At 40.7% G+C, this 17,221-nt stretch overlaps 1 protein-coding gene across 1 annotated transcript in view; it reads right to left on the reverse strand.

The window, feature by feature from the left end:
- Positions 1-17,221, reverse strand: part of syn3 (synapsin III) — a 106,879-nt gene that overhangs the window by 55,080 nt on the left and 34,578 nt on the right. Inside the window, exons 5-7 of the mRNA XM_022749796.1 lie at positions 17,017-17,108; positions 2,722-2,878; positions 825-914 (exon numbers count right to left, since the gene is read on the reverse strand). Coding sequence (XP_022605517.1) covers positions 825-914; positions 2,722-2,878; positions 17,017-17,108 — 339 coding nt within the window. The remainder of the gene's footprint in view (positions 1-824; positions 915-2,721; positions 2,879-17,016; positions 17,109-17,221) is intronic.

Below are 17,221 nucleotides of genomic sequence, written 5' to 3' on the forward strand. Positions count from 1 at the left end.
GTTAAATAAATTCATTCACATTCAAAATTCACAAAAAAGTCCAATTCACTCTTTCTTGTGAAAGTCAGATCATATCAGAGGAGGAAGACAGCGATTGACTTGTATCTGATACTAAATGAAAATCCTATACTGGTCTAAGTTAAAGGTAAGTTAATATAAATGACTGTCAAATGATCTGATTAAATTACATGATCTGATCTTTGATTTTGTGAGTCAGCCACTGAACTTTGACAAAATGTCCCTCAATGAATCTTAATATTTAACTTCCAGCCTGTCTGCCTCTTTTTCGTAATGAATCAAATTAACCCCTTATCTTTGGTTTGAATGTTCATGAGAGGATAAAACATAACAGTGATGATTGATCATCATTTTTATAAAAAGGTCTAAAGAAAAGGAAAACGTTGATCTTTGAGGGAAAAAACATCATTACAGAATTCAGCTCCTTATTCAGGCTGTTTATCCCACTGTGGCGTTTCTGTGTCACTATTTCTGTGGTTCATGTTTGTGTAAATATACTGTCTCCTTAACACAGAAACACTTGGTCAAGATTGATCCTTAAAAAAAACTCCAATCACGGAAGCTGTGTACAGTTTGTGTGTAAACACTGATTCCTGAAGTGAGGGTGGGTGGGTGGGGGGTTTATTTCCCTGTAGGGGTTAAAGAAATGTTTGACTTAATTTCTGTGTTTTATATTTTTATAATAAAGATTTAATGAAAAATGGGCTTCAGTAATTCTGTGCTGATTTTTTTGTGTGTGTAGAGGAGGGTGTGTTATTTTGTTCCCACACTGTTTAAATGAAGAATAATATCTGTGAGGCACTCACCATCTGTGTGTGGTTGGGATAGAAGGTTTGTTCATTCAGGGGGAATTTCTCAGCACCGAGGGAGTGGTAGAGCTTAATCATCTGAGAAAACTGCAGGCAGAAATAAACAAGACAGTCAGACGTCATTCAGCAGCAGAGGACAGGAGAGGTTACCCAGAATACACCTGTGTTCACAGCACATTTACAACCAGAGACACACTGCAAGTCAACATCTGGACTGGGATGGCATGGGCTTATTTTTCTGACCCACTCAGATGCTTATAAAATGTGACCCAGTGCAGTTAGACCAACTCTGACTCGGAAAAATCTATTTTCAGATCCTCAGGAGCAATAAATTTTAGATGTTATTTAATATTGAGGTGTTGTAACTTTCCTTTCTTCCTGTTTCTGGCCTTACCTGCTGTGGTCAGTGGTTTTGAACCAGCTGTGGGTCAACATAACAGGAAATTAGCCTGTGCTGTAGCTGCACTGTATTCTGGGTGCAGAAATGTGTCTACCTCTTTTATAATGGTCATATGTAATGTGCAATGTCTGTGCAAAATGGCACTGACAACATATCCTGACATTTACTGTTGATGTTTTATATCACAAATACTAAACTAATAACTACATAGATCCAAAAATACAAGACTGGCTGGCTGCTGGCAAGGCAAGAGTCACAAAACAACATATAAATAACTGTAACTGTATAAGAGAGAAATGAACTGGCGATACTCATCAAGCAAACACAGTTTAACTGTATTTTACATTTGCAAAGCAGAAATTATTACATAAAAAGAAACATGTAGTTAATGTTCTAGATAATGTCATTAAAATCCAAAGTTGGCTCCTTCTCCGTTTCCGCAGTATCAATTATTTATTATATTGTTATTAAGCACCAGTAATTATATAGTGAATGATTACCTATCTCTAGCAACTTTCAAGTCTCTGCCATTATGATCAGAATAAATAGAAAATCTGATGGCATCAGGAAAAGAACATTTGACCATACGAAAACTTATTGTGTGCTTTGAAAAATAACTAACAGAGCCAGTGAAAAGAAAAGAGCATTTTTTTGACCACATGGTGGAAATGTATCTGTTAGTCTCTTGGAGAATATACTTCAAATTTCGTCCACGTTCGGCTACGTCCACATTAACACGTTTTCATATTCAAGCAGCATTTCAAGACAGAAACGATCTCTGACCAGATGGGTGTTTTAGCTCCTTATCAGAAATAAACTCCGTCCATACTAAAACACCTGAAAACGCATGCTACATGATCATTCACATACACTGGGCATGCTTGTGCCGGTGTGAACAGGAAGCAGACTGTCTACTCTGCAGTTGGTAAGTTGCAGAAATTTCAACAACATCAGTAATGCTAATTCATTATCCATGTTGCATTCACCACTGGTAGTCGAGGTTGATGAGACCCAATCAGGGAGTAACTGTAGGTGTCTACGCCATCGTTTCCAAAGGTCTCCATGAGTTTTCAAACTAAAATGGGTCCAGCAGAGTTTGTGAAAGTCTCTGTTTTACAGGCAGGAAAACTCTGAGTAGTGTGGACGCCGGGAGTAAACGTAGCAAAAGTGGTGTGTTTTAAAACTAAAACATATTAGTGTGGATGTAGCGTCACACAGTAGGAGACAAGACTACCATTCTGACCCCCTGCAGAGCCAAGCATTCACACCTCTTCACTGCAGTCTTGTGTCTTGTTTTCTCTTCTCACAACAGCGTGAGTAATAATGTGTGGTGGTGGTGGTGGAGGCCGCCTGCTCCGCCGGCTCCAGAGACAGGTGTTATAGCTCCCTTTAATAGCCCAAATAAATCAGCCGGAGGCAGTCGCCGAGGGAGGGACTCACATCACTTTCGTGTGGGTTAAAGTGGAGCAAAGAGAGCTGTTAAAAATCGCTTACCACCCAAGGTTTGCTGCAGAAGTTGTAGATGGAGAAGAGAGAGTTGATGCTCGGGACGCCGCCAAAATGCAGGCCAATCACAAGGTTCCTGAAGTCCTCGCCGGGGATCATGCTGTAGGCGTGCTGGCGAATCAGGACAAAGTCTGGCTTGAAGGACCTGCAGCAAGACACACATGGAAATAGAAACCATCAGATAAGCATGTTTGTTTTTTAAGAATGTAAACTGACTTTCAGTTCGGATTTAAGTACATTTACACAAAATCCTCCACTGCTGACGATTTATGAAATGTTACCCAGGAAACACAGGTGAACCCTTTATCCTGCTCTCATCACACCAACATCCGTCAGTCAGAGGATGTTTTTTCATTTAAAGTTTTAAAAGACTCATCTTCCTGTTTGACCTGACTGTGCTCAGGTCAAACATCTCCACCACACTGGCTCCTCCTGGACCCACAGCTCTGTCAGCACATTAACACACTGTACCTAGGTCTTGTTTTTACAGTCAAGGGCTTCATTATTTACTGAGGCTGAAGGGGTGAGGAAATGCTGCTCAGTGCACCTAATCTTTTTGGACCATCTATCCAATTAACACAGCCTAATCCTTCCTTTATAAACTGTTCTGGGATCAGGGCCAAGTGACCCATCAGACACCTGGAGGCTGCCTTTAAACCAGTCTACATTTCACATTAACACAGGAAATTGACTCAGACTGCAGTCAGTTCTACCTATTAATGTGCGTGTTTCAGATTCCACTCATTTACTTTCATGTGACAAAGTGTTGTCTCACAGGAACATGCTGCTATTTTACAGGTTTGATCAGTCAGCTGTCTGAGATGTGGAGAGCTGCTAAAAGTTATTATTACCTGCTTTATTTATATTTAAAAATTCTACACTGAAAATCTCAATTCCTACACTTCAAAATGTATCTGGCTCACACAGTATGAAAAAGTAAAACAGTGAATTATTAAATGTTTTTTCGGTACAGATTTCAGACTGTACTGCACTTGTAGTATTTGCCAGTTTAGTTCTATACACGTTTATGTTTCAGTGCAGATTAGTACCACAGTGTAATCCTTCATGAAATCCATATAAAAGCAGCTATAATCAAGACATATTACACATCTCATACAGAGATGTAATATATGACATACTGTATATGTCCCTATATCACAAGTGATGTTGCCATATATGTCACCTGTAAGATGATATGTTATTATCATTATATATATACACATCCTCTGGATATGAAGATATAAGTTTATAACATATATAAAATACCCATAGTACATATCAAAATATTAAATTTATATATGTAAGTTAATTCAAACAACATACATATAACATTTCTATATGCTTATATATGTTTTTATTATTGATTTCTCGTTCATTTCAAACATTTCTTATCTTCTTTTTCTGGGAAAGTGGGCTCAGACTTTTGGACCCCACTGTTTATAATATCAAAATATATTGACAGGCTTTGGGACAGATATATATTTATGTAACATATGACTACAGTATAAGCATATATACTTGGCTAGACATACTGTATAAGTCAATATATGAAGTTGTTTCAATGTCTAATAGGTTTCATATATATCTTTTACACATTTTTATTTTATATCACATATGTTTCATTTATGGAAAATCAATATATGTAGATATATAACATGTGAGTATGGGGTTGTATGTTCATATATAAAGAATATATCATACATTTTACATGTTCAAATACAGGATATTTGATTATGGCTTTTTAATGAGAATATACTGTACAATGACGTGTAAAGTCAAAATCCAGTTATTTCATCACAAAAAAGTCATTTTGAAACAATTACAAATAAAATAGCATAATTAAAGCTGAAGTCATTCGTTTGTTTTAGCTAGTTGCTAATTTTGTCTGCATGCCGTTCGGTGCTGGGCGGGTGATGTACAGTGGGTTTTTCAGTTGTTTCTTTACTGGAAACAGCTGGAAACAGCTGGTTGGTAAGAGACTGAACCAAAACAATAAAGTTCTGAGCTGTAAAACCATAACAATGAACTGAAAGACACTAATACTCTCTGCAGAGCTGAGGGACCTGCAGAGTTGGGTGGTTATTCTCTGTGGGTTTGTTACTATGAGAAACACCTTTCATAATATATACTCATTTCATCAAATGTCAATATAAATATATTGATCAGTGCAGCTTTAATGAGATAAAGTAAAATGACTACACACACGACATCACACCTGCACCTCACCGTATACAGTAAAAATCTGCGCAAGTAAACACACGCACGCACGCACGCACGCACGCACACACGCACACACGCAGGAAGTAAATGGCTGCAGGTTGTGGGTTGAAATTACAGCCAGGCCCTCAAACAGAGTCTGGGTCCTCAAGTGTTGCTTATGTTAGACGGCACGGACAAGACTGGCAGGACGGCTGAGGAGTGATCCGGTCTCGGCGACAGAGCGACTACAGCTGTTCCTCCCTGCCGCTGCGCTCAGCCGCAGTGGCAACAGACCAAAGGCTCTGCTATTTATACTGGATGGAGCTGTTTACTGAGGCTCCAGAACCAAACCAGACTCAACGGTTCATGTGAAACTCAAGTTCCTGATAAATACATGGGCTGATTTGTGTAATGTGCTTTTTCTAGCAAACACCCAAAGTTAAAAGAGAACGACATCCTGCCTGACAGTGCACGAGCAGTTCAACGCTGCACCAGCCGAAACATTGATTTAAGATACCTGTCTTATCAGCCCAACACAATATGTAGAGCTGCAAACCATCCCCGCTGACTGATGCCGCAGATTGAATAGGTTTTCAGCATGGCTGTAATAAATTAAACAACATGTGGGTCAGCTGTTAGTTATCAGTCTATTCAACTCACTGTCCTCCGTCTCAATCACAGTACTCAAAGGAGAGGATGGGCCAGTTTATTTGAATGTAGCTGTAACCTTTCCTAAATGGGACAAAAATAGCCCAAATCTTCACAAACAATCTAAAACAATTCAGACTTGCCCTTGCAGGAATCAAAAAACGCACATGTTCAGTACACAGGGAGCTGAATATCCATGTTTTTCATGCTTGTACATTCACTCTTTAGAGTGAAACATCACAGCTCAGCTGGGCTCAGAAGCAAAGCACGTTCTAGGTAAATGGTAAATGGACTGCACTTATATAGCGTTTTATATTCTCTCGACCACTCAGAGCGCTTTACAATGAAAGCCAGTGTCACCCCTTCACACACACATTTATACAGCGCTTTTCCATACACCTATATAGTGCTTTTTCTACCATACACGCACATTCAAGTAATCAATATCTTGCAAAAGGACAAGAAGTGTGGACTGGAGGAGCCGGAAATGGAACCACTGACCCCTTTACTAGGTACCAAAAAGTTTTACTGTTTTTTTTTTTTTTTCGGTTCCATGTTGAGCGTGGTGACCTTCTGGATAACATTTGCCGAGGTTTAATTCCAATTTTTTTTTATCTGCATTTGGGCTGGAAATGACTATACTGATGATATAGGTATTTATTGGTATCACCTACTCACCTGGACTTCTGCATCAGTGCTGTCTTTACATAAAATAGGTTTTAGTCATTGTGACTGAATGTCTTCCTCACCATAATGTTTTATTGAGTAAATGAAAACCTGAAATGTGTCAGTATCTTCACAGGAGTTGCCCCAATACAATTTCTATGTGTCTCATCTAGTCTTATCCCTTGTTTTCATCTATTTAGCTCTGCTCACTACAAACAGCTTAAATGTGGAACAGGAAAACCATTTTCTCTAAGCATGCGTACATAAAACCAGATAGACGACACCTTGGTGCTGCCTCATTACCACAGAGAGGCCAGATGCAGGAGACATTCTGCTCGGTAGGATGGTTTTCACCGGGCTATAGTTAATGGAGGCAGTGCCCTATAGCAGCAGAGCATTACTGAGGTTTGTCACCCATTAACTTTGTTTTCTCTGTCTCTTCACTCGGACTCTCTCTGCAGCAGCAGGCCTGTGGGTCGTGCATTACACTACAGCAGCACATTTATGCTTTATGATCCAAATCGCTCGGGCCCTATAGACATCACTTCACGGGCGATATGCTAATGCGCCCTTTGAATGGGGTATCAGTGGTGCAATAAAGGCTGATAACAGGCACTGACAGGGGGATACCAGGGTTATAGATTAGGACATGAGGGGGGAATGGATCCATGTGGAATCATGAGCTCACTTATAACTTATAACAGTAAATTAAGCCTGATAGGGACCAATGTGCTGGAAGAAATATCCATCTTAGGAAGTCATTCTTACAATCAAGTCACACAAGTGTCACATTATTTAAATCCATCTTTAGAACAGGGTGTTAACTGAGGATACAGTCGCTTATTTCTAGAAACATGTTTCACCAGGTGAAACTTTATTCATAAACTTTTGAATTATATTAGTGTACTGACAAATGTCGACAGTGACACTGTATAACTGTGCTTGATGTATCTGTGAGTTGTGAGTTGTTTATAGGGAGCTGCAGCTTCAAACATGAAAATCTCAGATGAAAATCAAGTGTTTAACCTTATTAAGATCTATATGGTGGTTCTTATATAATACAAGACATATCGTGAGTGAAACAGGCAGATGAGTGAAATGATTGAGAATTTACACCTTGGAGCTGCAGTGAACCAATGACAGTCTCATAAAAACAGATCCAAGGATTCATACGTCATATAACTAAGGAACCGATCCTGTCAACCTGCGGGGACAGGGAGCGAAAACAACAGGTAACCAAGCTCAAAACATTGTTGTTTTAAAAGGCAGAAAGATGTTCACCACACTTTATATGTATGTGGTTATGAACACACTGCGAGCCTGACAGTTGTGTATTACCATTATACAATACTGTCCAACGGTGCCAACAGGATGTTTTCATCAGCATTCCTTGAGCAGGAAACTATTCAAACCCAAGACAATATGCTGCCATTTGGTCTCCAGATCCATTTATCTTACAGAATCTCTGACCTTCTAATAGGCTCCACAGGGATGTCTGAATTGCAGGGAAACATTTGTCCTCATAAAGGCCCTGTGCCTGGCTCAAAAGCTGGTAAGAGCCTTATCTTCCTACATCAGTCTGTCTCTCATTGATAAGGATAATCGGGGTAGAACTCAGCAGGAATGCCACAAATGTCAAACCGTACATACCGAGGATCAGCAGAGCGCTCGTACACAATGGTGCATTGTGCCAAACTGGCTCTCCGTCATTGGAGGGAAATGCACCTTGGAGAGAAAAATCTGTGCTTTCCTGCTTTCCAAACATTATCGACATAGTGCCACAAAATTGTTTTGTTGAAAGAACTGAACTCCTGTCCTAAAAAAAGTTCAATATTTTGTGAAATACACTTTAACCTTGTTTTCTCATTAGATTAGAAAATTGATAGCAGTTTCATATCTGTGCATTAAGTACGGAGCTGGAGCTGGGAGGCCAATAGCTTAGCTTAGCATAAAGACAGAGCAGAAGGAAACAGCTAGCCTGGCTCAGGCCAGAGTTTCAACGTTTGCCTACCAACACCACCTAAGTTTACTAATTAAAGTGGCTATAATTGAAATTTTTATAATAACAATGGATCAAATGATTATGTTATGTGAATGGGTTGGCTCATAGTGATAATCCTCCAGAGTTCCCCTTAGCTCTATGGAACATTTTAGCATCCTTTAGCTCATTGTTTTGGTTTTTCAGGCCAAAACTTCATTGTTTGGTTTCTCTAACTGCCATCAATCTTGTATCCAGCAGCAGCTGCAGACAGCTGTAAATCCTACAACAATCTACAATCTACTACCACTGTACCGAAAGGGCAACAGGAAAAAGTTAGTGACTGGCATGGTAGCAACTAAAGATCCAGTTATTTCCCTCAGAGATTGATGAAGACCAAAAACAGAGCAAAAACTGGATTTAAATTCATCAGATGGACGGTCACACGTTCCCCATAACATGTGATAATATTATTGCAAGTATGGATCTGGAACGTAGCTTAGCATAAAGACTTTGCTGTAACTGTTATAGTAACTAAGAAATAGCTTCACTGCACAACTCCCTGTAAAACTACATATGACTCTTTTTACTGTTTACTGTGTGTGTGTTCATAGAATAAATAGAAATACAATGTGTTAATGAATGAGCTTTAAAGATGTTGGTAGGCAGATTTTTTTTAACTTTGGGCAGAGGAAGGCTAGCAGTTTCCCACTACTTACAGTCTTTATGCTAAGCTAGGGTATGCTATGCTAACTTGGCTACAGTTAAAGCACAGATAATGACAGTGGTATCAATCTTTTCATGTACTTCCTGAAAAAAAGGATAATAAGCAATTTTTCCAAAATGTCAAACCAGTTTTTACTGTTAATATGGAAAGGATTTTTGAAAAGTACTTGACCTCCAAAAACCCTGCAATACAACAGTCAGTAAGCTGCCAGTTTTCTCTGATGCAACATAGGCAAAGCTGGTTTTACATGAATATCGTGTCTTGTGCAACTTTGAGAATGTAACCATTGCGAATCAAAAGCAATTGAATCAATCATTAACATATGACACAGATTTCCTTGTCAAGCTTTTTGGCAGTGCTGCAGCTGTGCTCTTACTTTTATGCATCAAAATGTTTAGTCACATCAAACATTAACCTCTGATATTAGCTTTGGGGGTTTCTTTAATACTTGCTTTGGCTCAATGCTAATGAAAACTTGGTATGCTGTTGTTAAATGATAACATCGTCAATCAAAAACAACTCAAATGGGGTTTTCCAAAACCCCCTTCATCCACTTTGTCTAATTTTGCCAACCATTTTTTTTTGTTGTTTTTCTTGTTTATTGTAGTTGGTGAGTAAAGATTTACAGGGTGGATGGTAAAACAACATGAAATGTTTAAGCAAAGTTTGGTCAAAGGTGGATGAAAAATAGGAAGAAAGTTAATGAAACTGCAAACAGAGGAAGTAAAACCACTTAGTTCTGACGACTTGGATCCAATCACAACAAATGGTGATGTTTTGTATTAAACAACTGGTCAGAATCAGACACTTTATGCACACAAGACGGACATATCCACAGAACCCTGGAGAACTCTGTGTTCTCTGTGTGTACAGTGACTGTAGCCTAGCATCATGTTGTGGTCCCCTGGCCTGGATCTAGCTCTCCTTGTGGTTGCGGCTGTGGCTCCGAGCCCGGTGGCACCTGGCAACGGCTAAGATCCTGGGCGGTGGCCCGGTCAGGGCTGCCAGAGCTCTGAATCGCCTCCAGCTGAGTTCGCACTCCAGGGCTCATCTCCACACCAAACTGAACACAGCAAAGGTCACGCAGAAAACAAAGAACACGCGCCAACAACTGAAATGATGAGTTGTAGATTAATTTGAATTACACCTTTAAAATCCAAACAGGAGAGGGTGTAACTTCAGCACATCTACCAGCAGAGCAAATCAGAGAATGTTTAGTTGCTTAACAGTGATTGTGTTGAGGATTTGGAGAAGAATCCCATGGGAGGCAGATGTAATGAGGGACGGAGCAGCAAGAGCGATAGAGCACCAAATGACCTCTGGCAGAAGGGGAAATGAGTGTTGTTAGGAGTTGGAGTGAATTAGCGGGGCCATTTGTATTCATGGCTATATTACAAAAGCAGGGACGCTGGAGCGAGCCTCACGGCCGCTGTATGCTTTCATTACGGTCTCAGCGCCGCTAAAGGAAACCACCCTCAGGCCTCCTAAAGCCATGTCTGAACTCAGCATGTCTGTGAGTGGGATTTATTTGCTCGGTAACAAGATGAACCTGTCTGAGGTATTAGGTGTTGAGGCTGTTCAGGCAGACAGTCCTTCACTGATTAAAATGGGCTTTCACAGGGGTCAAGCGAAGGGGGAAGTTAAGTTTTGTTTTTGTGTGTGTGTGTGTGTGTGTGTGTGTGTGTGTGTGTGTGTGTGTGTGTGTCTCTCTCTGAGTTGTCTTTGTGTGGTTTGAGCGTTAAATCATCACCTGAAGTAACCAGAGGAGAAGAATCTTGCTGTAGGTACTGGAAAGGAGAAAAAAAAGGGGGTATGGCCCCGTCTGTGCTGAGACCAAAAGCTTTCAGGACAGAAAATTAAATAGAAGGAGAAAAAAAAAAAAAAAAAGAAGAAATCAGACAAGGATCTGTTATTGTAATCTGGCTGCCTCTGTCCCTCCACCTGTGGGGCTGAGGACGGCGAGGAATGTGACGGGCCAGTTTGAGAAAACGCCAAAAAACGCCCATCTCAACACGAGCTTCAGTGTATTGTTGAGTAAAACTCAGAAAACTGTCTAAAATCAGTATTGACACCAGTTTCAGCTGATGTGAGAATTGTTTAAATTGTACATGATAACGCAAACGTCATTTCTGGTTGCCACTTGATACATTTAGTCCTTTTTGACTATTGCTTACCATGGTGTCTTTCATGGAACAGCTGAGCTAAACTGCCTTACAACATCCATTGACAGTTGGGCTGAAGTCAGCTCGGTTAGAAAGAAATCCTCCACAGTTTTCAGACATTATCTCCGTGTATTTAATGCCTCGTCCCTGTGGAACACCAGCATCCACCCACTGTTAATGTGAGGGTGACGTGTAAGCTAGCCTGGGTCCAGACCTCTGAATTTCTGATTTGCTCACCAAGTCACATAGCACTATTTTTGCGCCCATTGTGTCTGCCAGTTAAAGAAGCAGTGGACTGGTTCAGGCGCATACCACATACCCCGAGTTTCCAAGGTGCAACTCCTGGCTGGGTCGGACCCTTGTTGCATGTCATATCCCTCCTCTCTCCCCATGTTTCCATACAGACTATTAAATAAAGACAAAACGCCGAAAGATAAGTCTTTAAAACAGAGAAACAGTCAGACAGCTACCCACACTAATATGTTCTCCCACCAGATCAGCATTTTAGCTCCGTATCAGAAAAAAATCTCCGTCCAGACGAACACGCCTGAAAACACATATCACATGACCATTCATGTACAAGCAGGAAGCAGGTTGTCTACTCCGCAGTTGGTTAGTTACAGAAAATACTACAAATTAAGAACAGCGAAGCCAGTTGTAGCGTTAAAATGCAGAATTTAACTGCACAACAACAACAACAGCTGCTAGCAAAGACAACAAGGTCAGTGATCCAAGCATCCAAGCAATGTGCTGTATGTGCATAAAACTGCTGCAAACTTGATGCATGAGTGATTTATCGGTTATGATGGTTTTTTGTAAATATTCACATTGGAGGTGCGACCTGTATGAAGTTAAAGAGATGAGTGGCGTGGCCTGATGTGAGTAACAGTTACTTTTCATAAAGGTTTGCTGCTGTTGTCTGCTGGATAAGATTCTGTTAGTTACACTAAAAAGCTCACAGCTTTTCTCTGATGAAACATCACAGTTGTAATGAACGCGTCTTTGTAACTGCATTTTCTCATGTATGCAGTGTACATACTCCGTAGTGAATCTTGAATGGAAGTCTTCACACTGTATGTTTTTGTTATTCTGAAAAAGAATGTTTATAAAAGATGTTGAGAGGAAGATAAACGGAAGCCTGGATAAGTTCAAACTCGGCATAATGATCAATACCTGACCATCTGTCTGATCTGTTAGCAGCACTTTCTGTGAAAAGCCAGTTGGACAGGCCTGAAGTGAGTTTCATTGAGATTCCGTGTTGGTGTAGGTATCAGTGTCGTAAAATGTGGTGCTCAAAGTTCAGTGTTACACGGAGGACAGACTCCCAACAGTGAAGTTAAACTGCCACCTCACACTTTAGCTTTCACATTTAAGCCGCCGAGCTGACGCTGCGACCTAAAACTACCTCCATAAGTACAGCAGCAAAACAAGCTTAATATACTCCTCAGTCACCAACAGTTAACACTCCCACGGCCCGACATTAATCACCACTAATTAATCGCAGTTTTTTAGTAGGGGGGGGGGGGCTGAGAGGATGGTGGAGGAGAGAGACGCTGCTCTGTGGCTTATCATACTCTGGCCGCCGTGATCCGTCTTTCAGCCAGACCAGTGCTCCCACTTTGAGCCGAGCAGCTCGCTGGAGGTTTTGGCAGCGGGGAGTGGAGAAGCCAAAGGGCTGACTACAGCAGTGCAGCAGGGAACAACATGCCATAACTACTGTACCTTGTGGCGTGTCGCTCTGCTGTACAGTGCGTGCCACGTTGCACGTCGCACACAGTGGTAGCAAAGTTGCATTTCTATTTTATGTCCTGGGACCAAGAGCCAGTGGTCGGACTCGTCATGTGGTCATTTCAGTGGTTGCTCTGGCTCATCAGCTCATCAAGACAAAATCTGTGAGAAGAAGCTGAGGAAAAAAAAAACTTAACCAAAACAAATACATCTACCACAAATGATGCTGTCAATTAAGATTTTCAGATTTTCAAATCTATAGTCAACATCTTTTCAGCAATAGCCATCCAAAGTATTTATATTCTTTAACTACAACTGTATACAGTCGTTTTAATTGTTAGGGACGGAGTCAGCCATTCCTGCACTGGATTCTAATTCCCTGGTGAAAACCTGTGTGGCTTTAATTGTGACAAAAAGTTAAACTGGCTACAAATTACATTACATTTAATCATTTGTCAGACACTTTTATCCAAAGCAACTTACAAGTGAGGGACATCACTTCAGTGCAGTAGAAGACCTGGTGTAAGTAAGAGCTAGTTAGACATGTTATGGTGTTAGAGGTGTTAGGAGAGGAGGTGCTCTCAGAAGAGATGAGGCTTCAAGAGATTCTTGAAGATAGAGAGGGACGCTCCTGTTCTGAAAGCATTCAGTAGCTTGTTCCACCATCAGAGAACCACAGACCAGAACAGTCTGGACTGAGACCGTCTTGTGTGCAGGGATGGTGATGTCAGACGATATTCCTTTAGAGGAACACAGTAGAAGAGACGGAGCATAAGGCTCTGAAGGCAGCATGAAGTGACTTGAATTTGATTTGTGTGGCAATGGGTAGCCAATGTGGGAGTAGCAGAATGACATGTGACCTTTTGGACTGACCTAAGACCAGACAAGCTGCTGCATTCTGGCGCATCTGTGAGGCTTTCACTGAGGCTGAAGTGAGGCCCACTGGAAGAGCATTGCAGTAGTCGAGGCGAGAGATAACCATGAGATAACCTGGACCAAGAGCTGGGTGGCGTACTGAGTCAGGTAAGGCCTTTCGACCGGGAGACGGATGCAATACGATCACAGAAGGAAGTTAAATGAACTATGTCTTATTATTATAAATAATCAAATTATTATATCATTACAGATGTGCTAATTTTACACCTTGATGATAGGACGGTCAAATATTTATCTGATCACATTCATAGATAGTTTGCGTGACTGTATCTTTGTAGTTCTCCCTGTGAAAAATACAGAGATGTGATCTGAATACCGAGCAATCACCAGATGTTCTGTAATCAGTACGGAAACAAGAACCTGCTTCACACACTTATTTCCTGCATTCATGGTTCCACTGGATACCTCCAACTGTACAGCAGACTCATTTTTTACTAATGTGTTGCGAACTTGACAGAGGTAAGAGAAACCTGACTGTATAAACAACTGTGAAACCAAAGCCTTGTGAGAAAGTGTGCTGCTGCATGGAGCCGGCAGAGAGAGCATGTCTGTGGACAGAGGTCAGAGGTCACGGCGCTGTGATCACAGCAGCCAGGGGAACACGTGGAAAAGCAGGAACTTGCTTTAAATATACAGTGTGAACGTGTCCGTAGGCATGTGTGCAATCCTCACGTGATCCCTCTCTCCCACACAGACACACACACACACACACACACACACACACACACACACACACACACACGGGAAAAGGTAATTAGACAGAGTGCATTTAGTTCGTACATGGGAAATTACTGTTTTGTCTGTCCTCTGTTTATCAGTGGATGTATTACAACATTCTTCTGGCTCAGAATGAAACACATTACTATCAAAGATTTAATTAGTTTTCATTGGCCATAATCTATGACAAGGACAGATACTGATCAGTTTTTTTAGCCAATTCTTAAAGAAAACTCCAGTGTCTGTACTCAGTGAGGGAACATTATGTCCCAGATGATTACACTATACTTATTCTATTGTACTTACGTTGTAAATTGTATTTTATCTGTTCTTTTATTATTCAAGTGAAAAGTGCTATACAAATAAAGGTTGATTGATTGATTGTGATGGAAACACGGCAATGACTTGGGATTCTGACTTTTTGCTGTCTTTCTAACCACTACGCTTTACTAGTCATCGGCCAATCAGACTACATGCTAGAAAGAACTGTTACTCTATTTGTAGTTCAGAGCCATAAACCGCAGCAGTTTGTCAGTGAACGTCATCGTTTGTGAACAGGGCAGCGGTCGGACCATCTGCAGCCAATTTGGCTTCTGTCATTACAACCATATCAACCCACACAATGACCTCTGTGTCAGCGCTGACAACAGGTTGCATTGTAACATCAGCAGCATTACTGCCCCCGTCTATGATTATCCTCGCTTGGTTTCACACTGCGCTCCATGGTCGGGCCGTTTCCGCTACAAATGCTGCTTTCATTACCGATAAGAAAGTTATTCTACAAAACTGTGTGCGAGTCGGAGCCGAATACATGATCAGCTGATTGTTCCTGAGACAGGCGAGAATGAAGGCCGGTGGGCTGACACTGGAGATTGATACTGGAAATATATTGTGTAAGACCACTCCTCCAGCCATGACAGTTGATGCCCTTCAACAAGAAGTTAACATCACCATTTCTTTAAACTGTAACTCCTTTTGTTTGTTCTTTTGTCACTGCAGCAAAAATATGAATCCGTGTACTCAAGGTGCTTCTATTATTTAAGTGTAGGTAAAACAAACAAGCACTAATGATATTCATGGAATATTACAGATGAATAAAAATTCATTGGTGTTACCGAATGAGAAATAATTCATGACTATGTTTACGGTTAGGGGATTACAGCAGTTTTCTTGTAAAGAAAGAAAGTAATGTTTACATTCAGTGTTACACACCAAAATCCATTGTGCATATTAGCCAGTATATGTGTTTAATCCATTTCCTTTTCTTAAAATATTTTGGCTGTGTAGAAGACTCACTAGGGTGTAAGTGCAGACAGTTGGACTCTACTTGGATGTTAAATTGCTACGTAATTGTGTGACGGATATTCGTAATTATTATGTTAGTTGCATAAGCAAAAACGTCAGAGCATCCGCATCACATGAGGCAAAATACTTTAAATTACATGCTATCTTACAAGTCGTGCAAATGTCTTTTTTTTTTTTGTTTTTTTTTAACCAATCTTTCATGTATCATTTATGATCAGCAGAATAGATCCAGGTAAAGTCAAGCTGGTTTAGTCCTACTTTAAGAGAAAGGAAAATCTTACTGCTGAATATTACATATTTCCATTATTAGTATTTCCATTGTAGATCTAATTTCCTTGCTGCATCTATTTCTCCGGTATTTAATACTCCTACTTTTTGTTTAACTTGCATTATCTGATTTTTAGCCACTTGGGAGCAGCGTAAACATGTTAGCAAACAGTTGCTTATGCACACAAGTCTGATATTCACTCTGCTTTTAGCTCTGTTTTGGTCTCCACCACGTTTTTAGCTTTTATGTGCTCCACTGTGTTCGCCGGCTAGTTGCTAATGTTGCTAACTACGTTTGTGGTGTTGGGCAGCTGGTGTACAGTCAGTTTGCTTGCTGCTGATCAAAGTTACATACCATCAAACCAAAACAATGAGCAGAAAGATGCTAAAACGCCCCATAATCCTAAGAGGAAATGTGGAGTCAGTTGATAATTATTTGCAGTTTCGTCATGTTTTGCTGTGCTGATTTAGTAAATAAAACACTTGTGACATTCAGATTGAGGCAGAAACATGATGTCATATTTGCCATCCAGATCAGCTGATCATTAGAGCTCCTTCACAGAACACAGTAGTCTATTTAAACACCCAGCTCCATGTGAACTAACTGGAGCCGCTTACTGGCCACAGAAGGATTTTTCTGAAACATATTAATAAATAATACAAACTGAAAAATGACAAAACAGATAATTAACTACCCTCCTAGTTACCAAAAAAAAGTTGGCATTGCAACTAGAGGGTAAGTGTTATTTTTTAGTTTTTCCACTGACATAATCACATTACAGCCCTGATTTCTCAGAGTGCAGCAATGTTATATATACACACAGTCATGCTCAATGCCTCTGAGAGAAAAGAACTGGAGTCTTTGTGCAGGCTCACTGAGGCAGATCACAGATTGCGTGGGCAAATGCGTCAAAGGACAGGAGTTCTCTGTCAGCCCTCCAGCAACTTACCTGACCACTTTAGTGCCACTTTTGTTGACCTGCATGTCCACCATACATCCCGAGTTGACGTAGGAGGCCAGGTTGATCTCCGAGAACTCCGCCTGGAGAATAGAAGAAGAAAACACCCCCACACTTTACATGATGCTTCCTACAACATCACAGTGCATCAGGTCGACTTTGTCTACATTAATTGAACTCCCTGACTCAGTCCTCA

This window comes from Seriola dumerili, unplaced genomic scaffold (assembly GCF_002260705.1).
Source record: "Seriola dumerili isolate Sdu_G_001 unplaced genomic scaffold, Sdu_1.0 BDQW01000138.1, whole genome shotgun sequence".
Lineage (NCBI taxonomy): Eukaryota > Metazoa > Chordata > Actinopteri > Carangiformes > Carangidae > Seriola > Seriola dumerili.